This window comes from Fonsecaea multimorphosa, assembly GCF_000836435.1.
Source record: "Fonsecaea multimorphosa CBS 102226 unplaced genomic scaffold supercont1.27, whole genome shotgun sequence".
NCBI classification, from domain to species: Eukaryota; Fungi; Ascomycota; class Eurotiomycetes; order Chaetothyriales; family Herpotrichiellaceae; genus Fonsecaea; species Fonsecaea multimorphosa.
In genome coordinates this window covers 211,588-236,843 of record NW_015971661.1, presented here as the reverse complement: position 1 = coordinate 236,843, position 25,256 = coordinate 211,588, and the positions used below count along the sequence as shown (strand labels likewise).

The 25,256-nt window shown below is 53.2% G+C and overlaps 11 protein-coding genes across 11 annotated transcripts; 5 read left to right on the top strand and 6 right to left on the bottom strand.

Moving 5' to 3' along the window:
• Positions 1-1,203: 1,203 nt before the first annotated feature.
• On the top strand, positions 1,204-3,274 carry Z520_10007 (uncharacterized protein; the record flags this gene model as incomplete). The annotated part of the gene is made up of 6 exons (XM_016780501.1): positions 1,204-1,300; positions 1,359-1,758; positions 1,866-2,031; positions 2,087-2,677; positions 2,757-3,015; positions 3,117-3,274. 6 exons carry the CDS (start codon positions 1,204-1,206, stop codon positions 3,272-3,274), a joined length of 1,671 nt encoding a protein of 556 aa, XP_016628420.1.
• Positions 3,275-3,777: 503 nt separating this feature from the next.
• On the top strand, positions 3,778-4,710 carry Z520_10006 (uncharacterized protein; the record flags this gene model as incomplete). Its single annotated transcript, XM_016780500.1, has 1 exon — positions 3,778-4,710. The coding sequence occupies one exon, from the start codon at positions 3,778-3,780 to the stop codon at positions 4,708-4,710; it is 933 nt and encodes a 310-aa protein (XP_016628419.1).
• A 411-nt stretch (positions 4,711-5,121) lies between these two features.
• Z520_10005 (uncharacterized protein) lies at positions 5,122-6,315 on the bottom strand (the record flags this gene model as incomplete). Its single annotated transcript, XM_016780499.1, has 1 exon — positions 5,122-6,315. One exon carries the CDS (start codon positions 6,313-6,315, stop codon positions 5,122-5,124), a length of 1,194 nt encoding a protein of 397 aa, XP_016628418.1.
• Positions 6,316-7,835: 1,520 nt separating this feature from the next.
• Z520_10004 (uncharacterized protein) lies at positions 7,836-10,270 on the bottom strand (the record flags this gene model as incomplete). The annotated part of the gene is made up of 3 exons (XM_016780498.1): positions 7,836-9,815; positions 9,866-10,205; positions 10,260-10,270. The coding sequence occupies 3 exons, from the start codon at positions 10,268-10,270 to the stop codon at positions 7,836-7,838; spliced, it is 2,331 nt and encodes a 776-aa protein (XP_016628417.1).
• A 603-nt stretch (positions 10,271-10,873) lies between these two features.
• Z520_10003 (uncharacterized protein) lies at positions 10,874-11,924 on the bottom strand (the record flags this gene model as incomplete). The annotated part of the gene is made up of 2 exons (XM_016780497.1): positions 10,874-11,713; positions 11,823-11,924. 2 exons carry the CDS (start codon positions 11,922-11,924, stop codon positions 10,874-10,876), a joined length of 942 nt encoding a protein of 313 aa, XP_016628416.1.
• Positions 11,925-12,357: 433 nt separating this feature from the next.
• Z520_10002 (uncharacterized protein) lies at positions 12,358-14,182 on the bottom strand (the record flags this gene model as incomplete). Its single annotated transcript, XM_016780496.1, has 2 exons — positions 12,358-13,870; positions 13,920-14,182. 2 exons carry the CDS (start codon positions 14,180-14,182, stop codon positions 12,358-12,360), a joined length of 1,776 nt encoding a protein of 591 aa, XP_016628415.1.
• A 463-nt stretch (positions 14,183-14,645) lies between these two features.
• Z520_10001 (uncharacterized protein) lies at positions 14,646-15,753 on the bottom strand (the record flags this gene model as incomplete). Its single annotated transcript, XM_016780495.1, has 2 exons — positions 14,646-14,823; positions 14,876-15,753. 2 exons carry the CDS (start codon positions 15,751-15,753, stop codon positions 14,646-14,648), a joined length of 1,056 nt encoding a protein of 351 aa, XP_016628414.1.
• An 831-nt stretch (positions 15,754-16,584) lies between these two features.
• On the top strand, positions 16,585-18,012 carry Z520_10000 (uncharacterized protein; the record flags this gene model as incomplete). The annotated part of the gene is made up of 1 exon (XM_016780494.1): positions 16,585-18,012. The coding sequence occupies one exon, from the start codon at positions 16,585-16,587 to the stop codon at positions 18,010-18,012; it is 1,428 nt and encodes a 475-aa protein (XP_016628413.1).
• A 2,073-nt stretch (positions 18,013-20,085) lies between these two features.
• On the top strand, positions 20,086-20,969 carry Z520_09999 (uncharacterized protein; the record flags this gene model as incomplete). The annotated part of the gene is made up of 2 exons (XM_016780493.1): positions 20,086-20,263; positions 20,317-20,969. 2 exons carry the CDS (start codon positions 20,086-20,088, stop codon positions 20,967-20,969), a joined length of 831 nt encoding a protein of 276 aa, XP_016628412.1.
• Positions 20,970-22,058: 1,089 nt separating this feature from the next.
• Z520_09998 (uncharacterized protein) lies at positions 22,059-22,733 on the top strand (the record flags this gene model as incomplete). Its single annotated transcript, XM_016780492.1, has 1 exon — positions 22,059-22,733. The coding sequence occupies one exon, from the start codon at positions 22,059-22,061 to the stop codon at positions 22,731-22,733; it is 675 nt and encodes a 224-aa protein (XP_016628411.1).
• A 403-nt stretch (positions 22,734-23,136) lies between these two features.
• Z520_09997 (uncharacterized protein) lies at positions 23,137-25,149 on the bottom strand (the record flags this gene model as incomplete). The annotated part of the gene is made up of 1 exon (XM_016780491.1): positions 23,137-25,149. The coding sequence occupies one exon, from the start codon at positions 25,147-25,149 to the stop codon at positions 23,137-23,139; it is 2,013 nt and encodes a 670-aa protein (XP_016628410.1).
• Positions 25,150-25,256: the final 107 nt, after the last annotated feature.

Below are 25,256 nucleotides of genomic sequence, written 5' to 3'. Positions count from 1 at the left end.
TGGGGCGGGACTTGCGTGTCGGAAGGACGTCTCTGTCTCGTCCGCGACGGCATGCACCATCTCTTTGAAGCTGTTGAGATTGAAGCGTCCCAAGAATGGTGCCTCGACTGAGTAGTTGACCTGTATTAATACGCCCACCCATAGCATGGTCTGCCTTCTCAGCAGGGAACAAGCTGTGCCGAGGTTGACTTCTCAACAACATTGACTCGTCCCATTGCAAACTTGGCAGAATCTCCTCCGTGGCCTTGAAAAGAACTAGCCCATCCAATGCGGCAAGGCTGCACTGGGACAAAGAGCCAGGACCTAGTCAAAGCGAAGTCGGGTATTTGACCAGAGCACGCCAGGAATGAACCCATCAAAAAGCTCGGACATATTTATGAGGCCGCCATGCGCCTTGGTTCGATGCTCATCGCTTGAAAGTTGTGGAGATTGAACCCAAGGACCTTGGGAGGGAGGCATTCGTGATACGTCCAAATCCATTTCCTCAAAATGGTATAGCGATATCTTCTCCACGCCTTAAGTCGACCTCCGCCATGCATCTCGCGACGTTTGTCCAATCATGACGCCCACTATCCCCTGAGATCTACTCGTCGCATGCGATATGCAATCCTTCTTCCCCCGCCGCCTCTTTTCATTTCTGCCGGATCTATACCGGGGGGTTCCCAACTTTCCCTGTCAATGGCGATTTTCCTTACCAATAATGTCTTCGCCTTGGCTCGGTCCGGTTGTCAACGTGGTGACTGTGGTGAACATATCTGCCGATCTTTGGTCAGCCCAGCACAAAAGGGGCTCCGCTTCGATAACTATTACAGAAGGACGGCCACAGGCGCGGTGGGCGGGCGATCCACCTCGGGGTACTCCATCCTGGAGGTTGAGGGGTTGATCTGGGGAAACTCCTGGTTCCACCACAACCACAGAATGGGAAAATCGCATCTCTGTGAGTGCGTTGCTGGTCGGGCTGCCTGCTCGGTCCAGGCCCAAGCTACGGTATCTACAGCCCTGTTTATTGCCGACAGCCCCGCAACAAAGCGAGATGCAAGAGTATTTCATATACAACCGATACCACAAGTCGCTTTCCGTGGCAACCCATTCTTCGAAGACCTCCCCAACCTCTGATCTGGTCTTGTCCTTTAGCTTTGGAAAGCAGCTGCTCAAGAGAACATCGATTCGAGGGGTGAGCTTTCTCCTTGAGCAAAGGACAACATGGGTCTGGGAATCCTCGAAGACCGCCATCTGGACCATGTCCCGGGCACCGCGTTGCTCGCGGACATGATAGATGCGCAGCATCATCAATTCCATGGTAGGAGCCGCGCCCTTCAGCTTCTGTGTCGGGTCGAAATGTTGACAAAGACGTCTAGGACGAGATACTTCGGGTTTGAAACATGCCACTGGGCGCAATTCCGACATCGTGCTTGTGCCTCAGCCCAGCGAGTCTCCCCGGGACCCATTGAATTGGCCCAGGTGGAAAAAGGACCTTCTGTTGCTCATCATCAGCATCGACACGGCCGTGGTCGGCGCATGGGGACCCATGATCTCTCCAGGATTTGCGGAAATGGCAAAGGAGTGGCATATGTCCTACAACACGCTCAATGGCGGGCTGGGGTGGGCCATCTTTGCCATTGGCATTTCGTGCTTCGTCACCAACGGCCTTTCGGTAAAGTACGGTCGTCGACCGGTCATCATCCTGGGAAATCTTCTGTTGTTCATCTCCTCGATCTGGGGATACTTTGCGCACAGCTACCACAGCTTGCTTGCAAGGTGAGTTGCCACTTGATCTGGAGAACCACGCCTTCGTTTGAAGAAAGAGCTCGGTTCTTATCTGTCCTTGTAATTCTCCTGGTCGCTTGCTAACGATGATCTAACAGCCGGATCTTCGGTGCCGTTGGAATGTCGCCCTTTGAGGTGCTCACGACAGCCATCATTGGCGATATCTACTTTGTGCATGAGCGCGGTTTGCGCCTGGCCTTCTGGGGTCTATGCTTGAGCATCGGGGTCGGCGGAGGCAGCTGCATCTCCGGGTACATTATTCAGGTACGTGTCCAGAACGCCATATGTGGGGTTTCAAGAAGGCTGACCTATCGAGCAGAACATCGGCTGGAATTGGACATACGGCATCTGCGCATGCTTGTACGGGGTATTCATCATCTTGATCCTCCTCTTCGTGCCGGAGACCGTGTACAAGAGAGATCCCGCGTACAACCTCGACCTGGGGACGACAGACCACACGTTCGAGACGCTGGACGTGCGCGAGGTCAAGGGCGAACACATGGAACACCTCGAGACAACCAAGTCCGGCAGCAAGGTCAACAACAGAGAGGTGCTGTATACGGGAGCCGACGAGCAACCTTGGACGTTCTGGGAGGAGCTGCGGCCCTGGCGCGGCGCCGAGTCCGACGAGAACCTGCTGTACATTGTCTTCCGGCCATTCGGCATGCTCCTGTTCCCGCAGGTTCTCTATGGCTTCATCACATACGGCTTGTCGACCTCGTGGTTGGTGGTTATGATTTCGGTTCTTGCGCAGCTCTTCACTGGACCCCCTTACAACTTCAGCGTGTCGGACGTCGGGCTCATCAGCATTGCGGCGTTGGTGGCCTCGTTGCTGGGCTTCGTGGCTGGGCCGATGAATGACTGGACGGTCAAGAAGCTGGCTCGATGGAACGGAGGCATTTATGAACCGGTAAGGGCCAACCCCCACTCGGGCTATGGCATTGGTGAAGAGACAGGTGGAAGCTGACAATCCTATCTCGCACTCCTAGGAATTCCGACTTTCCCTCAACATCCTCACTCTGATCCTCGGGGTGGTGGGCTTCTTCGGGTTCGGGGCCACGCTGCAAAGCCAAGCGCCCTGGGCTGGGCCGGTGGTTCTGTACGGCATCATCTACTTCTCCATGTCGTTCCTCAACATTGGCATCTATGGCTACATTACCGAATGCCACCGGAACAAGGCGCCGGAAGCGTTTGCGTCGCTCAACCTGCGCAACATCTACAGCTTCGGCATGAACTACTTCATCAGCGGTAAGTCATCCTCACTGTTGTTGCTGTGTCCTCTCTCCCTCCCTCAAATGGCAGTGTGCCGCAATCATGACTGATTAAACTGACCTGTGTCTTGCCATCAGACTGGATCACCAAGCAAGGACCCCTCGAAGTCTTCTCCACCATCGGCGGCCTGCACATCTTCATCTGCCTTCTCACCATTCCCATGTGGATCTTTGGCAAGCGATGCCGGAGCTTCACGGCGCGGAACCCCATCTTCCGCAAGATCCAGGAGTCTTAGTCTTGAGGTGTAGGGACCGGGCGGACAGGCCGACGAGCCAGATAACGAGCTAGTGCCAGTCGTTCAGTGGGTTTGTGGGATAGAACAGGGACAAAAGAGCAAAAGGGGGCCCTTGTAGACCTCCAGCCCCCAGCTATCTCGATGGAGATCATCCTCGTCCATCAGCAGTGAGTATGTAATTAGCTGAAAATTGAGCGGCTTTCTGCACATATTTGAGAGGAGGCTCGAAGCCATTCTCATTCTGTCACCCTCTTGTGTGAAGAGGCATCGTGTGTCTATCCACCAAGCAATATCGAGGGAGTCACTGGTGAGTCGTAGCTGTGACAAAAGGGGGCACGTGAGGACGTGTCGAGGAGGCGTGTTTTTCTACTGGCCCGCAATGCGATTCCCGTCACACTGACTCCATCACCCCGCCAACATTTCGTGACATGCCGCTTTCCACTGATGAACTGCGATGGACGTGATGCATGCGACAATAACAGTCCTCTTTCCACCGGTTCAGCATGCCAGCCCATCATCCCAAACAGCCGCCGCCTCCTCAACCGACGCGCGTCTTCTTCGACCCGTTCAACTCGTCCTCGACGGGCCACCAACGCGCCGAAAATCGACTGTCGGGATCCACGTCGTGGCGCGATTCTCGGACCTACAAACTCTCACACCAGTTCAGGGACGCGACCGGTCGCGGCGGTCATGAGCATCTCGCCGATCTGGTCGGCGCGGGGAGCGAGAATTTTGGTCAGGATGGGCGCAAGGCCAACGGCGACTGGCGGGAGGGGACGCAGGGGTTGAGGGAGAAAGGACGGCAGGATATCCGAGATTTGATGAGTGGCACGAAGAAACGACCGAGTAGTGGGAAGATATTAATAGTGGAAGACAACACCGAATCTGCAAACTACAAGCGGCTAAAGACAAGCCACGATGGCCCCCAACTCCGCCACCACAAGGATGAGGCAGAACCTCCTTCCCTATCACATCCGCGACAGCAAGACGACCGAGATGACAAGAACACTATTAGCAACACTGCTTCTCTTCCTCTTCCTCTGCCGCCGCCGCAGTCTCAACCGCCCCAAATCTTCCGCAACTTGACCATGTACCTCAACGGGAGTTCCTTCCCCGTCATCTCCGACCACAAGCTCAAACACCTCTTTGCCCAACACGGCGGCAACACCTCCATTTCCCTGGGCCGTCGGACCGTCACGCACGTCATCCTGGGCAGCAATGCCGCTGGCGGCGGCGGCTTGGCGGGCGGCAAGATCCAGAAGGAGGTGGCACTCGTGCGTGGCAAGGGCGTGAAATATGTCACGGCACAGTGGGTGGTGGACAGTGTTGCGAGGGGCGTCAGACAGCCTGAGAGCAGATACGTGCCCCACGGTGTTGGTGCGAGGATCGGAGGGAGCCGCCAGGTGAGTGTGAGGCAGATGTTTCAGAATATCTAAAGCATCGGATGAATTGAGATGGGACGAAGTAAATTGCATGGTTGGTTATGGACACGGGGCTGGCAGGATAGATTACGACTTTTGCATTGAGAGGGCAGGGGGGAGTATTTGCATGGATGGGACACGCCATTGGATGAAAAAGGGGCGACACAGCACCCTCGACGGCTCCGAATACATCTCTCGGGCATGAAACAGAGGTTACGACTGGATAATCACGGACAGACAGGGAACGAGAAGCTTTTGCGGAGTTCTTGAACGTCATGTACTTATATGCTTCAACACCAGGATACAGGCGGACTGTTGGCCTTGACAGAACCCAGAACTCGACCTTGAACGTGGCGGAAAACAGAAACGCCAGATAAAGAAAGGAACGAACGATGACGAACCACTCCTATGGTGAAGCTCCTTTGTTCAGTTGGTGCTCAGATTGGGCCACTCTGTTCCAGAACACGATATCTCATCAGCATGGGATTCGATTCCAACTTCATAGACGAACATCAAAATGGATGGATTGACCAAATTAGAGAAGAAGAAAGAAAACCACTTACCGAACTTTGTCCTCTCACTATTCCGCCGCACAATCCTCACCTCGTCGCCGACCTTGATTTCAGCTGCAGACTTGCCTTCGGGGACTCTTGCGAGAAACCCATACCTCCCAAACACGGGGCTCCATTTCGCACCCGGGTCCACGCGCCGGTCACTCTGCAGCTTCTTGAGGATCTTGCCGGATTCCCCTTGGCCGACCTTGCCCGTGGTGTAGTCGACGTTGAGCGAGTTGCAGCGGGCGCAGTTTTGGGTCAGGATGATTTTGGCGCCGTTGCTTTCGTCCCCGTCGCCGATGAGGATCTCGGCCCAATAGTCCTCCTCAAACTCCTCCTCGGCGCCCTCGACAATGATGTTGGGCCGGAACTTGGAGATGTCCATTTCCTCGGTGTCCGGCAGGCGGCGTTGGGCGTTCTCCCACGACTTGGTCGATATGACCAGGTAAGGGGCCACGTCGGCGAAGGAGATGCCTTCGTCTATGCCCTCGTATAGGTTCTCTTTGTCCATGTCCGATTCACCTCCTGCTCCTCCAGTGATGGCCCGTGCAAGCGAGGTCGCCGTGGACGTTATACTGCCCAACCACGAATTTGCATTCGACTTTGTGGCGTTGGACTCCCGAGTAGTACCGCCGCTGCGCTGCTGTGCGGCGACATTCGGGGGCATGTTGCCCAGCACTTTCCTTTTATTTGCGCCAATGTACAACAACTTGACCTCGTAGCCGAACCGCTCACTGAACCAGCGATTATATTCCTCGCCCATGTCGTACCCGATGCACGGGGAGGAATGCATGGTGACTTCGACCTCGTCGAGACCCGCCGTGTCAGGGCTGAGCGGCACCTGGAGCGGCTCCGGGGTGACTTTCTGGTCGGGATGATCAAAGACGTGGTCTTTGGTATAGGTCACAATGACCTTGGGGTCGGACCCGCTGCCGCCTTCGCCCCCAAAAGCGGTGGTGAACAGACACATCTCGGTGAAGTAGGCGACCGCCATGTTCTTGCCCTGCGCCACGTTGTAGAGCATGAAGCGCCGGTCGTGCGGGAATCCCATGTACGTCGCTGGCATCGAGGAGAGCGAGATGCCGCGGAGGGACTTGATCGGGTAGGTATAGATCTGCCAGGGAGGGAGGAGATGGACATGTCAGTGACAAGCGAGTCGGTGAGGCTGAGTCAAGGGTCGTTGGCATACACCGGGTTGCCTTCTTCCCTCCTCCTCCTTCTCTCTGTCTCACATATACGAGGGGGAATGGATGGATGGATGGATGGATGGGTTGAGGAGGGGACGTTACAGTACCTGTTTAACGCGCAACTTGCTCGGTGCCATTGCGGCTCCTGAATCCGCCTCTGCCATCTCCAAGACTTGTATATATCGTTATTTTTTTGCGAGGCCGGCGAGGAACAATATCCCAAAACCACACTAGACGAGGTTCAATCAATCAACCCCCAACCAGGCTTGAAACCAGCCTCCACAACCGGGTTTCCAAAGCCAATATTAATCAATGGACTTCCGCCTGACTTACTCCCTTCCGCCTACAGGATTGACTTGCTTGCAAACTGTGCGGATTTCAAAGTTCCCTTGTGGTCAGAATATACCGGCCCTGACAATAACTCTTATCTCTCACCCTCTTTACCGCTTTTATTTCCCTCTCGTGCGGCTCGCGCCCTAACACAAGGCGAGATGCGGAGAAGCGCGATCTCGGATTTGTAAGAGACGGGGAGGGGAAGAAGGCCAGGACTCAACGACGAAGAGGCCTTTTCTGTGGTTTCTTGAGAGGATGTGGGTGAGGCAGTCTTGACGGGTGCGGTAATATAAAAGAACAAGAGGGGGGAGGGAATGGGAAGGGATCAGGCAGTGGCTAGGGGACCGATCAGTCCTTCGTCGCTTCAAAGTTGGCCGGACAATCAGACTGAGTGAGGGCTAGGATGGACGAAGAGCGACAATAATATCGGGAAATGGAGATGATTCCCCGGTTCAGGCCCAACCAACAGCCACAACCTCCACCCCGCATCATTCCATGAATTAGGCCGAGACCGAGGCCAAAGCCGCCCTTGATGAGTGCCCAGGTGCCAGGCTCGCCAGGTGGTTATGAGCATCGCGGCATACCAGATTCAAGGGAAAGGTACGAGGTACGGGGTGCTCCGTAAGCCATCGAGCCATCTAGTCTGTCAGACACAGCAGGACTTGCGCTTGACAGCCTCGTCACCTCTTCTGCACGAGGTCGTTGAGGCTGTCGAGGCTGTAGAGTCAGTCGAGATGCAACACCAGGTCCTCTTCTGCCGAAACTCGTACAGAAGCCTAATCACTTGATGTATTGTGTTGAAAAACTGACGTACATCTCTGCCATATACCATGGCTATCCCCCCACCGAATTGATCCTTTCGTCTGTCTGGGTTCAGAGCCAGCCAAAAACGCCGATGTTAAGATCGACTTTTGCCAGCCCCCATCGCTACAGTGGTATCATGTTGAAAAACACTTTTGTCATCAGCCATTTCGTTCAATCAAACCTCCTTGACGCCATCTGCTCAGATCAGGTTGATTGATCGAGCTCAAAGTTCAACCCCTCCCCCAAACCGTTACATGGTCCGTTAATTGCCTTTGGCATATTGAGCGCGGAAGCTCTTCGCTGCGTTGACCATGTTAGTCAACGCAGCCTTGGTCTCTTTCCACTGTCGGGTCTTGAGCCCACAGTCAGGATCGATCCACAGTTGCTCCGGCTTCAAGTATTGCAGCATCTCTGCAATGCGATCGTGAATTTCCTGTTCGGAAGGAACACGAGGAGAATGAATGTCGTAGACACCAGGTCCAATGTGACGTGGGTAAGCCTCATCGACGAACACTTTGAGAAGCTTCGCGTCAGACTTGCTGTTCTCAATCGAAAGAACATCAGCATCCAGTGCTGCAATAGCATAAAAGAAATCCTGGAACTCAGAGTAGCAGAAGTGGCTGTGAATCTGAGTGGCATCCTCAACACCCGCGGTTGAGAGGCGGAATGAATCCACGGCCCACTTCAGGTAGTCGGTTCGTTCCTTGCCTGCGCGGAGCGGAAGACCTTCACGCAGAGCAGGCTCGTCAACCTGAATAACATAGACTCCTGCCTTTTCAAGATCGACAACCTCATCGCGGAGAGACAAAGCCAGTTGTTCCGCTTGGACAGATTGGTGAACATCGTCACGAGGGAACGACCATCTCAAACAGGTGATAGGACCTGTGAGCATTCCCTTCATAGGTTTGCTGGAGATCGAAGCAGCGTATTTGGACTCTTTGACCGTCATAGGGGCAGGTCGAGAAATATCACCGACGACGATAGGAGGTCGGACACACCGGGAGCCGTAAGACTGAACCCATCCATTGGTCGTGAAAGCATAACCCTTCAGTCGCTCGCCAAAGTATTGGACCATGTCGTTGCGTTCGGGCTCACCATGGACATAGACATCGAGACCCAATTCGTCCTGGATCTTGACCACGTCCTGGATCTCCTTCTCGATAAACTTCTCATACTCCTCGGCAGTGATCTCGCCCTTGGTAAACTTGTTGCGTTGAATACGAATTTCCTTGGTTTGAGGGAAAGATCCGATGGTCGTGGTGGGGAAGAGAGGCAGGTGCAGACGCTTCTGCTGTTGGCTAATGCGAACAGGGAATGGCGATTTGCGGTGGTACATTTGGGGGGTAATCTTGCTCTGCCGCTCCTTTACCGCCTGATCATTGGTTCGGCTTGAGGAAGCACGAGCTTGCATCGACTTGGCGTTGGCTTCGAGGGCTTCTCTGACGGAGGCCGGACCATCTGTGACAGCCTTTGCAATGACGGCGAGCTCTTTGGCTTTCTCGCAAGCGAAGCTGAACCAGTCGGCAATCTCTGGGTCCAAGCTCTTCTCACTGGCTAGAGTGTGAGGAGTATGCAGGAGAGAGCTGGAGCTTGCAACGATGACTCTGTCCTTGCCCAGTTTCTGAATGGCGTTCTCAACGAGCTCAATGGCTTTCTTGAGATTGGTCTTCCAGATGTTTCGACCGTCAACAACGCCCGCCGACAGCACCTGCTGGGGCCCCAATGCAGAGGCGACGGTTTCAAACTGCTCTGGGTTGCGTACGAGATCAATGTGGATAGCATAGAGGTTCTTTAGGTAGCCCAGAACATCGACGTTGTGGACGATATCGCCGAAGTAGGTGGCAAGAACTATTTTCGGGGCACTGCTTCCAAGTCCACCGAGCTTCTCATACGCGGGCTTGAAGGCCTCCTTGACGTGCTTAGGCAAATCGAAGACCAAGATGGGTTCGTCGATTTGCACGGTCTCAGCACCTGCATCCTTCAGCTGCTTAAGCAGGTCTTCGTAGAGAGGAAGAAGCTTGTCGAGGGCCGAGATCGGCTCGATACTTTGACCGCGGTCTGCCTTGCCGAGATAGAGGAAGGACACAGGCCCGAGGATGACAGGGCGGGTAATGATACCAGCTTCTTTGGCTTCGCGGAACTCGACCACGGGCTTGGGGTCTGAGGAGAGCTTGAAGGCTTGGTTGTCTTGGAGAGTGGGTTTGACGTAGTGGTAGTTTGAGTCGAACCATTTGACCATTTCCTGTGGTACAGATTAGTCAACGATTGAAGCCCGCCAGTGGATTCACTCACCAGAGAAGGCACATCGACAGCGGGGGAGCTATCGGTGGCAGGCTTCTGGAGACCTCGACCCATGGCAAAGTACTCGTCAAGGGGAGCCAGATTGTACTTTGTGTAACGTTCCGGAACCACACCGAAGAGCTCGATGTGGTCGAGGACCTGGTCGTAGAAGGCGAAGTCATTGCTGGGGATGATGTCGATGCCAGCATCTTTCTGGATTTTCCAGTGTTCCAGTCTCAATCTCTTCCCCTCGGCAAGGAGCTCATCCTGCGAGATCTTGCCAGCCCAGTATGCTTCGGTGGCTTTCTTGAGGTCACGGTTGGCTCCCATGCGCGGGAAACCGAGAATCGAGCTGGGTCCTAATCAGCAGCTGTGTTTGTTGGGTGGTTGCGTTGCTTGCACTTACGATTGAACCATCTTTGCAGGTGCCCGCGGGAACCTTGGACAAGGTGTGAAGGAGGCAGTCCGGACAGCAGCTCCCCAGTACGTCCTCAGGATGGATTGAGAGGCAGAAGAGAGCTATGAAAAGACCAGGACAGGAAGAAAAGACGAAGAAGACGAAAAGACGAGGGCGGTGAGAAAGTGAGAGGGCCGAGTGTGAGTAAAAAAATCAAATGTGTTGCGAGCGAGTGCTTGCAGTGACACAAAGCGGGCACCTTTTTAGTGGCTGGTGGTGGGATGCCACTGATGACTTGTGCCTCAATGTGCTGGGCTGTTGGGCGCCATGGGCACCTTGGCCTCCGAGATTCGCTCGCCCTGCATGACTACGAAAAGTCGCCGCGTGAGTAAGACCAGGATATACTTTTTCACGGAGCAATGCTAGCCTTTCCCCCTGCTGCTGAGTAGTACCTAGGTATTTGTTCCTGGCCATCCGAAGACACCCATGAATCACGCCATCTACAAGTAATTAACCTCCAGAGTAATCATGGTGGCAGTCCGGTCTGTTGGGTTTGCGTGCGCCTGCCCGAGAAAACCCCTGTTGGCTCCTCAATCAGCAGTATATTAATAGAGGTTTTATCATCACAGCCTGATCGGTCCAGGGATTGCTCCCGCGCGTCCTCCAACAGCCCGTTTGCCAAACTTGTCTTCATACCACTGCCGGCCAGTCACTGCGCGCGGTAGCATGGTCACGACTTCGCAAACCACAAACCACAGCGCAGCACTCTCACCACCCCATCCCAGCCCCCATACCCCTCCAAGCAACCAGTAACCCGTCCATTCGAGCCACTCCAGGACGTAATGTGGGTGCAAGATATGCTTGAAGAGTCCCTCAGCTGGCGGGATCACATACACTTTGTCGTAGCTAATCGTCGCTTTGCCCTCGGACTTAGCTTTCCTCTTGGCCGCACCGCGTCGTAGCTCATACAGCGTCGTCTCTGCCCAGATATTGCCCGCCAGTCCTAGGAGGAAGAACAAGACCCCAATGACTGAACTGAAAGAGATGATGGAGCGGCTCTCCGTATTGGCAGTCAGCGTCGAGTACACGAGCCAGCAGGCAATGTTGGTCGAGTTCGTATACTGAAAGACACTCATAAACATCGTAACGAACGGATGGATGGGTGACATGCTCGGGTTCAAATAGAGCGGACTGACAAGGGCGCGGTTGACGTAGTGAAGGAGATACAAGCACGCTAATATCTCGTTCTGAGCAGGCAAGCCGGTGCCTAGGAAGCTCCTCGCGGCCTGTGGCTGGGGTCTGAGTTTTGCTGGCAGAGTGTAAAGAATGTAGAGCAGGTTAAGTGGCCCAACCATTTCCGCCGCCACCCATGCATAGCGACCGGGGAGACTCAGGCGAGACTTGGACGAGGTCTTGCCCATCGCCTGTAGCTTTCTCAGGGGCGTCCATAGCGCCAGCGAGATCTAGAATCATGCGATCCTGTCAGAAGAATCCTCATTTGAGCCTGGCTTGGCCCCGTCTCTACCACAAAGGAAGCAAGAAGAAGACTAGAAACGAGCGTTATAAGCTTACAGGGATGTACAGTCTGAAGATGTTGAGGGACAATTTGGCTGCGCGTGGTGTAGGAGGAAAGAATTCTCCCAGCGAAGGCAATTCTGCCAGATAAGTCGCCATCGTTTGTCCAACCAAGACTAGGAGTGAGAAGGGAGACGAGATCAAGGCTGCATTCGTAGATTAGTTGCTCTTTAGTGTGTCAACGTTGTAAGACCAAATGTTGTGAAGTCATGACAACCTGGAATGCTGTCTGAGAATATGTCGCTGTCGTGTGGCCGTTTGCTCCGCCGAAGGCTGCTTGTGCGCATTATCCTCGTTCAAGGCATTGAAGACACCCAACTTGTGGCTCAGAATACCTTAACAGAGACCTACGAGTCTTACAGTGCATCGTCAGAACCCCTTCAACAGACAAGCGTCGACCATGAGGAAAGCCACTTCAACTTTCGCGAGCGACAACGCTAACTGAGACCCCGCCACCAATTTTGTAGCTGCACACAGTCGGTGCTATCAAAGCAATCTGCTGAGGCTGACCGGCCGACTGGGTGTCCTCTCCTTATTCCTCGAAGTAGACACTCTTCTTGGGGGTCCTCCACCGCAGCTTTGATGCAGTCCATTTTACTGCGGACAAACCTCGAGTGCTCGACTGCCAGGCGATGGCCAGAGTCAGGGGTACAGCGCAGACAACGTAGATCCAAATAGCAGGACTCGCGACTAAATCGTCCGAAGTAACGTGGAAAAACGACATACTGAAGAAAGTCGCCAAAAAGGTTGCCGGAAGAAAAGCTATCGTCACAAAGGAGATGCGCCGCATGACAATTGTGTCAACTCTCGAATCTGTTGCAATCTGATAGTTCAAGCTGTTATTATGCTGAGCCATGAGTGCACTGACAATTTTCCATTGAGTATCGAGGCGGTCAATGAGACCTTGAGCTTGGCTCTTTTGGTGCCACTGCTTGCATGCTTGCTGCACGAAGGCGTCTTTAAGCTGGTCGGGACGGAGGTTGACGTTGTAACCATCCGAGGGGATCGCGCGAACCTCTCTTGACAAGAAGGAGTAGAGTTCGTCGAGGGACTCTGAAGCGCGCACCACATGGGACAGCGCGTCTTTGGTAAGTATCATGTCTTTGCGGAGGGCGAGCTTCTCGCGAGGCAAAGGCTTCAGTTGGGTATGGCCGACGGTGGACCACCCAGTGTCCGACTCAAGCCGCTGTGTGCTGAAGTCTTGCTCCCACACAAATTCTTCGAGGTCTTTCGTCCATGTGGTTGCAAGGGCAAGCAGGGCGGAGAACAGATGCGGCTGCGTTGCTGGCCGGAACTGCGACAAGACACGCTGTCGTTGCGCGTCGAGGGATGTGCCAACGACGACTAAGAGCTTCCTCCTCGAATGGAAGTCATGACGAGCGTAGACAAAGTGCTCTTCGTTCCACCATGGTCGCGGCTTCATCCAGATATGGTAGGCACAAAATGTCTCCCCAAGCAAGTCATTGGGAGTCTTGGTTCGACAAGACATGCCTTTGACATCGGAGCAGAATGATGTATGGGCTCCCCAGCAACCGTTGTTCTCGTGGAGTACCTGGACTGCATCCGGAGGTATCTCGCACGAGGACAAGATCTTGAGCCAGGTTGAATATTTGAGCCCGTACCTGCTTGTGGTGTAGTTCTTGAGACACAGCCGTTTCTGCGAAACAAAGAGGATGCGCGTGCTGCCGTGGGAGAGATCAGACAATCGTAGCCTTTCGTCGAATCGACTGTCCGAAGAAATGAGCACGAAAGAATGTAGTCCGGTCTCTGTCAAATCAACGACCGTGAAGCATTCTGGGCTATCACTCTCCTCAGGATAGAACTCAGCGTCGCGCTTTAGTAAAGAAGTCGCCGCTTCTGCGTTCATGAGCTCGGGGACGAAATATCTGCAGTTGTAAGGCCAGTTCGAGAAATGACCCTCTGAATTGACTCCAAGCGCACCGAGGTCTTCTATAGTGAGGAATCGCTTGGGGGTTTTGATGGTGTGACTCTCAATGGACAGGGAACCGCCCCCCTTCTCGCTCTGATCTCCATCCTTGTTGAATCTGCGTCAACAGTTAATTGCTGCATGATCAAGGTGGCTCCAGTACTGACGGCAAGCAAAGTTCATATTGCTTTTCGACATTAGATGATTCCCAGGCATGATTCGATCCCCGTTCAGAAGATGCGCTGCTCAAGGCGCCTTGCGAACGGTTGTCGGGGGCGGCATGGGTATCTGCAGGCTGGATCGTGGCCTCTCTGGCCTTCTGTCGTGCTACGCGTCTCTTGAGGATGCGATGGAACTGTTTTGGATTCACGTATAGTGGTGAGTCGCCAAGGTTGTCGAGAGGATCGACGCCTGAGTCAGGCTCCTCCATGCTTCAGCTCTGCTGACCGAGCTTGTATATCGAGCAGGGATGGAGGACTGCGAAGATTGATTCAATTAAAATCTTAGGACTAGTAATAAGTCAAAAGGTGTTGTTCGCTAACTTCAATCCACGAAGACGAGGCTGAGAGGGTCTAGGCCCCGCCACCCAGCACAACCCATACCAAGGTACCTAGGTACCAGGTAGGTATTAAGACTAAGGTAGTGTACGAGATGTTGGGTAGAGGATTTTGATTTGTCCATACCATCAGTTTCAGCTTGATGCCGTGGAAAACACCATTGTTTTGTGGGATCATTGCTAGTGTCCATCTCGCTGCAACTTCGATCCCTCGAAATGCCAGAACTCATACAGTCCAGTATGTGATCAAGAATAGCCTACCTACTCCAGAATCAAGAAAAACAACCTCATGTAAGGGGCGCCTGACGCTATTCCAACATGATGGTAACATAGAACATTAACCAGGAGGTAGGGTACTAGCGTCGACGACATCATCAGCCTCCCGCACGTGCTCATCGTTTGGATCATAGAGCGGTGATCGGGGAAGGGCCATCAATCCCGTCCTAGTTGACTCGAGAATGCCAAAGGGCGAGATCAACTTCATGAAGGAGTCGATTCGGCTCGGTTTCGCAGAGCTGCCTTCACGTTAGCACTTTAGATGCAAAAGAATCGACGGGAGACACTGACATTTCCACAATGCAGTTGTTTGTGCTGATGTCCAGGACCTTTCCACCAAATTGGTGAGTCAGATGGGTGATGGCCTCGAGGTGTTCATGCTTATGTCGCAGAGCTTGACTGGCAGCAAGACGGCTGGGATGGTAGCTGGCACCTTGACCCAGCATGTCTTTAGCTCGTTGAACGAGAGATGATTCTTCGGGCCGATTTCCTTCCAACTCCTGCAACCTCTTGTCGGCATTTTCCTCTGCATTTTCTACATCCGCTAGACCTTGATCCGAGTCGGGACTGGTCATCTCGCGATGGTGCTCCATCAATTCCTCGTAAACCTCGGGGCCAAGAATAGAGATCTTGGCCAGTAGCAACTCGCGCTGAACCAGAGCGGCAGTTGTATAGTCCAGCACAGCCCACACAGGGACCAAATCCTCTAATTGTCTTCGAGCTTGTTCGACAACACCATCTTGTCCTTTCAACACGATGGTCATGCGACTCAGGTCTTCTACCTCGGTGTTACACACCACCAGGGAGTCAATGTTAAATCCTCTGGCCGCGAGAATGCCGGACACGCGAGACAAGACACCGGGCTCATTTTGCACGAGGCAGTTCAAGATGTGTTTCTTGGGCGGGGCCTGGGAGGCTACCGGGGTTTCGTAGAGGATGGAGGAGACAGCTGCTGCGGCGCCATATTGGGGAGAGGTGTCTGATACCGGGAGCGGAAGGGGTGACCTCCTGTGAAGAGCCTTATATGCTAGGGCTGAGGTTGAGTTTGTACTTTTGGCTCGTCTCGAAGCGGGGAGGATGGAATCGAGGAACGAGGTGCCAGTTTGCGCTCGGCGAGGATGGTTCGCGGCCCTGCAAGCGAGAGATAGGAGATTGTGCCGGCCTGCCATGATGGCGGCGAGGGAAGGGCGTATCGAGCAGACAAACAGGTACTACCTCATCAAGGTCAAGGGGAATTGAGCTTTGTATCACATGAAGGATGAGTCACAGCAATACAAGGGGACAAGCTCTGCAACAAAAATTTTGGGATCAGCGCAGAGGAGAAGAACTCGCAGACAAGCGATTTCGGAGGTTGCCAAGCTGCACTGGATTGGGGATGCGATTGATGCTGCTTTGTAGTTGTGAGTGGTCGGGCGGATAAACCTGCCAAGTCCGTGTGGGCCTTACAGTTGAAGTATGATGGGATATCACGCTGCCCTGAAGGACCCCAATTCTCTGCTACTAGTACCTTAGATAGGTACCTAATGTACCTACCTCGCTACCTAGGTTGGGATGTTCTCTCCTTCACGACCTCGGCCCCTCTCCGTCCCTTCAAGCTTCTGTTACATCTTCGCAGGAGGAACTAAAGGTTCACCATCCTGCTAAACTAATCCGGCAAAAATGCAGTCAGCTCGTCTATCGAGGTCTTGGCTTCCACCTCCTTCCCAATGCATCATACCACATGGATACAAAGATCTGCCTTTCTATTAGAGCACGTGGGCTGCCGATTCCTCCTTGATTCGTCTGAGCAAGAAGGATTGAAGCTTTCCAAGCTTCTCTTGAGAATCAAGCGAGCTACAAGTCCAACTTCGTCGAACCCATGAAAAATGGGAATGTACCTAGGTAGGTTTATATATACCGTCAGTGCTCGCACAGACTCGGGTAAGATAAGATTTTGGGAACGAGCCAGAAAGTGCCGGGTTTGAATATTACTCGTGGAGAGCTTGTGATCCATCAACATCATGCTCCCAAACGCGTTAACTCTCCTGTACACAATTGGCTTTGCGTCGCTCGCATGTGGCAGCAATTCATCGACCATTTACTTTCCTCAGGCCGCCACGACTTCCGTATCTTCCCCTCAAACAACGCTTCCCTACCACAAGAATGCTTCCAATCCGTACCTGGGACAAGCTCCCCCTCAGGCCGCTTTCCCGCTCTCACCGTCTCCAAGCGGACTCACGTGTGTTGTGACACCTTTGGGCTGGGGTCAGGACGATTCGTCCCAGATTCTTGCTGCTGTTCAAAAATGCGGCACCAATGGGACCATTACACTACCGGCTCCGTACGTCTACACGATCTCAAAACGGATGTACATGAAACTCCAGAATGCGCGCTTGGAGATCTTCGGTACCCTCTCTTTCGCGCCAGACCTGACATACTGGATTGACAATTCCTTCCGCGTTGAGTTTCAGAACCAGTCCACGGGGTGGATTGTTGAAGGTAACAACTTTGAAATCGATGGAGGGGGCTGGATGCAGGGCGGGGTCAATGGCAATGGACAGGCATGGATGACCCACGCCGCCGGACACAGCAACCAGTTTGGCCGACCTATTGTTATTTCAATCTTCAATTCCTCCAATGTGATTGTGACCAACTTCTCCATACGCCAGCCGATGTTCTGGAGTTTCTGGATCCAGGACTCGTACAATGTCGAACTCAGCAAGGTGTATATCAATGGTACCAATACAGATCCATACGGAAATTCCTCCAACTACGAAACGAACATTGATGGCCTCGATTCCCTGCGAGTTGACCATCTTCTGGTAAGAGATTGGCAATTCCACGGCGGAGATGATTGTCTGGCTCCGAAAGGGAACACGACCAACATGGTAATCAACAATATGACTTGCGTTGGAGGTGGGATTGCGTTTGGGTCAATCGGCCAGTATGTTGACTCACCGGACTACATTTTCAATGTGACAGCCACAAACATCTCAGTCTCACAAGATATCAATCCACGGACTGGAGGGGCTGCAGTAGGGGGCGGAGCTTACTTCAAATCGTGGGTAGGCAAAGCAGAGGGTCAACCTCCACAAGGTGGCGGCGGCGGCACGGGGAGAGTTTCCAATGTGACTTTCATGGGACTAACGACTCACAACACAAGCCAAGCTGTCTACATCAACAAATGCTACTTCAAGGTGCCTGATCAGGCCCATTACTGCGATACCAGCACTCTCGAGTTCGAGAATCTACTGTTCTCCGACGTGTCTGGAACCGTTAGCAGTAAGGTCGGAGTCGCCTTGAACTGTTCAGCAGCAGCACCTTGCACGAACATCGATTTCAAGGATGTGCACTTGGTGGATTCAGCCACCAATAAGACTGCCAATTTGACTTGCGTGAATGCAAAGAATGTCACCGGGTTAAGTTGCAACGCTACATTGGCAACATAAGTGAGAATTGGGAACGCTAGATGGGACTTCAGTTGAGAAGACAATCTGTACATATGTATATATGTTACCGTAAGACTTACCAGGTCAGAGTGCTAATCTAGAGATAGGCCTATAGTCCCAATGAGCAAGCTACTTTGGATAGAGCTCATTACGCAACTTGGCTGGATGAATAATATTACACCATACTGGGTGATGATTATAGTCGAGACATTGTCTACCAGCTCTGAATCGCCGGCACAAACTTGAAGTCAAGAACAAGCACTCGGTTCTCCGAACAGACGAGGCTGAACTTCAGCCTTGTGTATTGTCTCGGCAAAGTTCCCACAACATCGTCTACAAAGCTTGGGAGCACATCCAATACTGACAGCTGCGCACAAACAGTAAATCTGTCTATCCCGCATGTCCACCGAGTCTAGAGCTTGTTGAACAGGGAAGGAAACTCTCGACGCGCTACTTGCCCGACTTTTTCTGGCGCCACCATTCAAGAGAAAAGCAAGACACCCCCGCACCCAAAATGCCTACCAGCCGATCATGCAGCAATGTCAAAAGGAGTACATAGTCGGCTGCAATGCTGGTCCCGGCGCCAGTTTCCGGATCCTTCTGCCATTCTTTATTGAAGCGCTGAAGCTCTCATGAACAAAAAAGGACACAAGGTTGGACGCCAGAAGTGAATGTTGGGGTAATCTCTTTTCAGTACGAGGTACCTCGTACGGCCCAGCACATACGGAGTAATTAGTCGGTACTGTGGAGGTGGCCCATCGTGGCACGCCGCTATGAATCTGGGCACCATTGCCACTGTCGCTAGCCATACCTAGGGAACAGTCAACGCGTCTTGGTATTGATCTCGCTTCGATCCAACACATCAGTCAATTCCATGAGGAGTCAGCCTACCAGTAGGACTATCGAGCGATCGGCATGAATTTCTTCAACATTGGTCAAACCAGCAATCTACGAGAACGGTCACTCGGAACTCGGGAAGCCGCCGTTTGCTCAATAAATTCTTTTTTGAACCGGCGTCGAACCACTCCCTGGCTACTCATACAACGCTCGAGCCAACCGGAAGCGAGTCATTGAAATTGAGACTGGATCCTCCGCGGGGCCTCTAGAAGGTTTACCCGCCCAGCACCTCCTGCTTCGGAATGCCTCATCTTTCGTCAGATGCGGGCTGAAATGAGGCTGAGAGGAAAGTTGGGCGGCGAGGAACGCCATATACCCCCATGTCGAGAGTCTCGGCCTTTCAGCGCTTCTTATGGGGGTCGAGCTCATTTTAGCATTCATCATTTAGCCTTTTCTTGGACTTTCTTGGTTGTCCTGTTTCCGCCAGCTGCGGACCATCCGCCAACGGCCAACGGCCACGCGTTGCTCCCCTGAAATGCAACGAGTGGCCCGGAGATCAGTTCTGGGGGTAGCGCCTTGCTTCCTTTGACCCAGCGGAGCGTTCCGGGTCGACTTGGCTGTCAGATATAGCTTGGCGCCCAGGTTGCCGTTGCATGCCTTCACGATCTTTGCTATAGCTTGCTGTGCTTGTCATGCATTGCCATTGCTGATCTTATCTCATCAGCCGGAAACTTCTTTGTCGTATCCCTCCGTCAACGCTGGCTTTGGAGATCCCAAGACGCCGTGTCGGACTTGGGGAGAGTGCTGTGCAGCACGCCTCGCTCGCATGCAACAGCTGAGTCGCCATTGGCGTCGCCTTTCACCAGAAGGGTTGTATATTTAGCAAGCGCGGCGTCGAATCCAGTATCTTGCCAGGCGTTTCAGCAAAGACGAAGCATTACGCTGCTGGAACCAGCAAGTACTTGGCACTTCCGTGTGCCTTCCCGGAGTACGAGGTAGGCTGGTGAAAAGACGGGCTCTCGATATCCTCGCGCCCGTGCCCGCGTCGACGCTGGCGTTGATGGCCACATAAAGAGAATCCTTTTCCCCATATCAAGCAACTCGTCAGACCTTCACACTCCCTCACGTCCCTACCTTCTTTCCTTTATCAGTGCCTACCACTGTCTTCCATTTCGTTTCACTAATTTCGCAATACTGATTATATGGAGTAGTTATTTTAGCATGTTGTCGTCGGCTATGATTTTTTCCATTCTCTTCTTTTCTACTCTCATTTCGACAGCCTGGAGCTGCCCAAAGCATGATAATTACCAATCTCATCCTCATCTTGGCAGAAGACAAGTCCGAGTCGACAAAGGCCGAGTACCAAAGGACTGGAACTACGCTCTTTCTGCAGATTGGGCTACCCTCAAACCTGGTAACCTTGACGTTATCCCTCCCCCTTTTCCAGCCCTACTGACACCTCTGCAGAATACGCCCTATGTCAATCTGGCACTCATCAATCGCCTATCAACATTGCTCAGCCGGAACTATCTCAACATCACAAACCTACCTTTGACGGGTACACAGAGAATGTCACTATTCCAGGTAACTTCTTCAACTGGGAGTTCGCACCAGCCTGGACACCTCATCATCCGGAGGGAGTGGTCACCGGACTCCCCAGCATGAAGTTTGACGGCCAGGAGGTCTACATGATCGGGTGGCACATCCACGCCCCATCCGAACACCTCATCGCCGGCAAGCGCAGCCGCGCGGAAATCCATCTCGTTCACGTTACCGAGGAGGAGCACGAAGCCGCCGTCATTGGCATTCGGGTAGCAGTGGGTGACAAAGAATCCGCATTCATCAAGCAACTGGGCCCAATGATCCACTACAACGACACAGCGCAGCTTGAAGGTTTACCCGTCAACATGCGTCTCGCTATCGATGAGGTCGGCGGCGTCGAGGAATTCTGGACCTACAAGGGCAGCTTAACCACGCCACCTTGTAGCGAGGGGTTGCGATGGTTCCTACCCAAGCAGGAGATGATCGTCAGTGAGCAGCAGATGGTTGAGATCCTGGCTGCTAGTCGGTTCTCCCACCGAGTCGAGCAACAGGTTTGGCTTCACGACGTCAATCTGTGAATGCGAAACCTGTGGCAGTGTGTACAGGTTCCTAGATATCCGGCAAGAGTGTACCGCCTGGCTTGTTCGAAGAAAAACTTTCTGGGAGAGTGAGTTCTGCATTGATAGCACAGAGCGTGGAGTTTTGGTTATAGTCCATGTTTGCCATTACGCTTTTTGGAGACAAGACTTACTGCTATGTTCACAGTCGCTACCGCGGATTGCATGCTCTTTTAGAAGATATACCCGAACCATTCTGGTCTCAATGTGGGAGGAATATTACCTTTTCCTGCCATTGCTCTAGTTTAAGCTCCATGTGCTTGGAACCATGTAGTCATTCACACCTCATTACCACCACCGAGACCACAACAGAGTCGTCGTAGGTGTCTCTCATCAAACTGCGACACAGCCTTGCACATCACATGCTCAGCCTGATGGCAGCTGGTATGACGGAAATCTCTCCTTGATTGGCCAGCCTTGCTCCCCACGGTCACAGCTCGATGACGCGCATGAGCGACTCGGACATCGGATACGTGACACGCCGATTGTCAATGTGTTCTCGGTGTCTACCTAGTAAACTCGACGTGAAACTTGAAATATACAAAGACAGTCGGCAGCTAGAGTTTCCAAGCATCGCGAGTGCTTAGCAATCCCGAGCAATAGACCCTCCGACTCTCCGACATCCTAACAGCGCTTCAGGGAGTCTGATACCTGCTTGTTCTCTCTCTTTCTGTGCAAGAAACCTCGGTCTTCTTGATCCACGACTACCTAGTACATAGCTAGGTACCTACTATATACCTAGGTACCTACCTGGCAGGTACAAGGAACCAAATGAAGGCCGCTCTGGATCAGGCCTTTGCAAGGGTACGCCATCGTCCCGCTCCTCTGCCTCTGCGTCTACAAGCCTGTCGTGCACCTCCGATTCCCTACATCCACCCTTTTCGTGTTCCGCGGAGACATATGGTACATGTACTAAACCGCCGCCCTCGTCCCTCTTCTGCGACACAGGTACTCCAGCTGCAGTCCGCGTTCCAAGGCTTCATCTCGCCCTTATTCTACTCAAGCAATGCGACCTCCGTTGCGCAGACGATAACAACACCACAAATCTCCATGGAACACCAACAAGACATCGCCTGCGTGCTCGACTACTGGTTCCCGCCGCCCTCGGCCGACAGCAATCCGACCACGAAGTGGTTCGCGCCACCCAACCCAGAGGTCGTTGACGCGGAGATCCGGACCCAGTTCGCGTCGCTCGTCGAGCAGGCCCGCAACGACTCGCTGGACTCGTGGGGCTCGACTCCCCTCGGCTCGCTCGCCCTGATCGTCCTCCTCGACCAATTCCCCAGAAACATCTACCGCGGCTCGGGCCTGGCGTACGCCTCGGACTCCAAGGCCGTGGACCTGGCCGTGGCCTCGGTGGCCAGGGAGTTCGACCGCTCGACCGCCGACCTGACGCCGCTCATGGCCATGTTCTTCTACCTGCCGCTGATGCACGCCGAGAGCCTGGTGCACCAGGTGGCGGGCATCTCGTTATTCGAAGGCCTCGCCGCGAGGTGCACGGCTGGCTTCTGGGCATCGTCGCCTTCGCCTCGTGCGGCCGTCGAGGCCGACGAGGCGGCCAAGTTCGTGCAGTTTTCCTGCGACTTTGCAAAGGCCCATCGCGACGTCATTCTGCGCTTCGGCAGGTTTCCCAGTCGGAACGAGGCGTTGGGGAGGCAGAGCACCCCCGAGGAGGTCGAGTTCTTGAGCCAGAACCCCGCCGGGTTCGTGGTCTCCAAGCGATAGCCCAACTCAAAGTGAGAGTGGCATCAATGTGTCAGCATGGGGCGTGGTTTTATTGGGGGTTTCTTTCTTTCTCTCCCGCCGAGCAAGCAAATGAGACACTGCTTGCTGAAGGGGCATAGAAGTATCTTGTCCTTTTGATTCAACGCCTGCCGATCACTCACTCGCTTCGACTTCGAAGGAATCGAGAAGTGCCCCACAAGCACAAATTAGAGCGAGGAGTCAATGTGTGCTTGAAAATGTGGATCTGAGAATGGAGAATATGCTCCAGTCATTATATACATGTGCACCATTATCAATTATTTGGCTGACGACAATTCTGCCATGGCTTGGGCATCCGTCCAGGCTGTCTGTGAAATTTTCTCTCTCATCTCTTCAAACATCTTTTCGTCTCGACACCGGAATGTCAAACCGAAGCCCCAATCTTGTTCTTGGGCAAAATAGCAAATACAGTCCCCAACACCGCCAGGCAGATGCAAACCACCAACAAAACCCAGTCAAGAATCTTCTCCGCCAACCCAATCTCCTTGCCTTCGGAGCTGAAAATCACTAGATAAAAGCTGACGGGCAGGATGATGCAAATTGTAAAACACAAAGCCGAACCCATGAGGGCCATAATGCTGTCAAAGTCCGGAAATCCAATAGCGATGCCGAGTTGGACCACATTCGCCAATACACCGATGAGGCCTCGTGCAGTACGGTGTTTGAGCGATCGTTCACTGTATGCGCGCGCCTTGGCATCCATCTGGCGAAGGTCAATGTAGAATTTTTTGTTGAGTGTGTCCATCACAGGCCGGTTTGAAAGCGGGATCTTGGTAATAGGGATGATGGCGATGAGAACGACAATGATCACAGATAGGACGTGAGGGTAGGCGGTCGAACGGAGGATATTAGAGGTCACTTCGTCGCGTACCTTGTCGCCGAACATGAGGTATCCTAGCACAGCCATAGTCAGGTCAAGGCCGTAGGTGAAGAAGTAGGTGTACTTCAAAGCGCGCCCGTATTTGTGTGGATGTCGCATGTCCTTGTATATGGCCGGGAAGACGCTATGGCCACCCCATGGAGCCATGAATAGACCCAGGCTGAGCGGAACGGTTCTCCAATCTTCGGGAAATGCCCAAGTCTTAGCCACTTCCCTCAAAGAGCCAGGACTTCGAGGCTTGATAAGGCCATCTGCAAAGACAATAATGATGATGCCAAGACAGCAGAAGATGCCAATGACACTGGTGAAACTCAAGGTCTTGAAAGGAACAAAATTCAATGGAATCAGGCCCAGAGAAATAATGACCTTCCACTCAACCACGGAAACACCGGGTATCAGAGAGTTCATGCTGTCGGCGAACAGAATGATCAATGCGACATTTGCAGCCGTCAGCTCTAGGATGAACAAGGCTTCAACAAAGTGTCTGCCCCAAGTATCAAATGCCAAGTAAGCGATGTCTCCGTACGTTGTTGAACCGGTGTTTGAATCCAGACATTTTGCCAATAATCTAGCCGTGTACGAGGTGCCGATGGCGGCGAGAGTCAAGAAAGCGAGACCCATGACCCATCCAGAGTATCTGATACCCAGTGGCAGGGCGAGGATGCCAACTCCAATCAACACATTCGTAGAGTTGAAGACAGTCATAGGAACGGTTGACTCGCCGACTATTCGCTCCATGACCTCTCCATCAGGGAGAATCTCCCGTTCAACATGTCGGTGAGGTTGAGGTTCTTCCTTTAAGGTCTCTGAGTCCTGCCGTGCTCGCCTGCTGGCTTCCTCCTGTTCCATAATAAGGATTGATGCGCGTTGCCGAGCAGTTGCCGTCAACTTGGAGGAGATACTTCCATAGCTTGTGCCCAACTCGTGCGGTAGCAGTGAGCCTGGAACGAGAGAGCCAGTCGTGGATTTGAAAGTTTGGCGACTTTCAACAGGCAAGAGCGCTGACTCTTCTGTCGGCTCTTGATTATCTGGAGCTCGTTCATCCTGCAGGGCGGAATCATTTTCGGCTCCAAAATCATAGTCTTGAAGCTGTTGTCTCAGGAGGGACCTGTTGGGGGCTGCTGTGCTCTGTTCAGCACTGGCTGGAGCTGCCTCTTGATCGGTTTCTGAGAAGCTGACCGAGTTCCTCCGCACCGGTGTGATCTCACGAAATCCCGCAGCTCTTTGAAACGACTTTGCAAAGTTGTCGATACTATTGGGTCCACCCATCTGCATCAAATGGTCAATTCTCTTGGTAAAAGAAGATCTCCGCCGTAAACTTCCGTGCTCTTGACCTTCCCCATGTAATGGAGGGATATGATGTGTTGCTGGGGTGGAGGAGGAGAGGATGTTCTGCTGCTCGTCTTCGGGTACGGACTCGAGGGAACCAAAGGAGGATGCCCGACCACGCTCATAGGCATCCCAACTTGTGGGAGCCTGTCTGGCTTTGGCGCTCATGGCGAGTAAAGAGCAGAGGGCGGATTCAGAGGTAGCAAGGATGACGTTAGGGGTCTTGTATCACAATCTGTCAGGTCAAAGCATGTCTCGCGGAGATCTTTAGATAC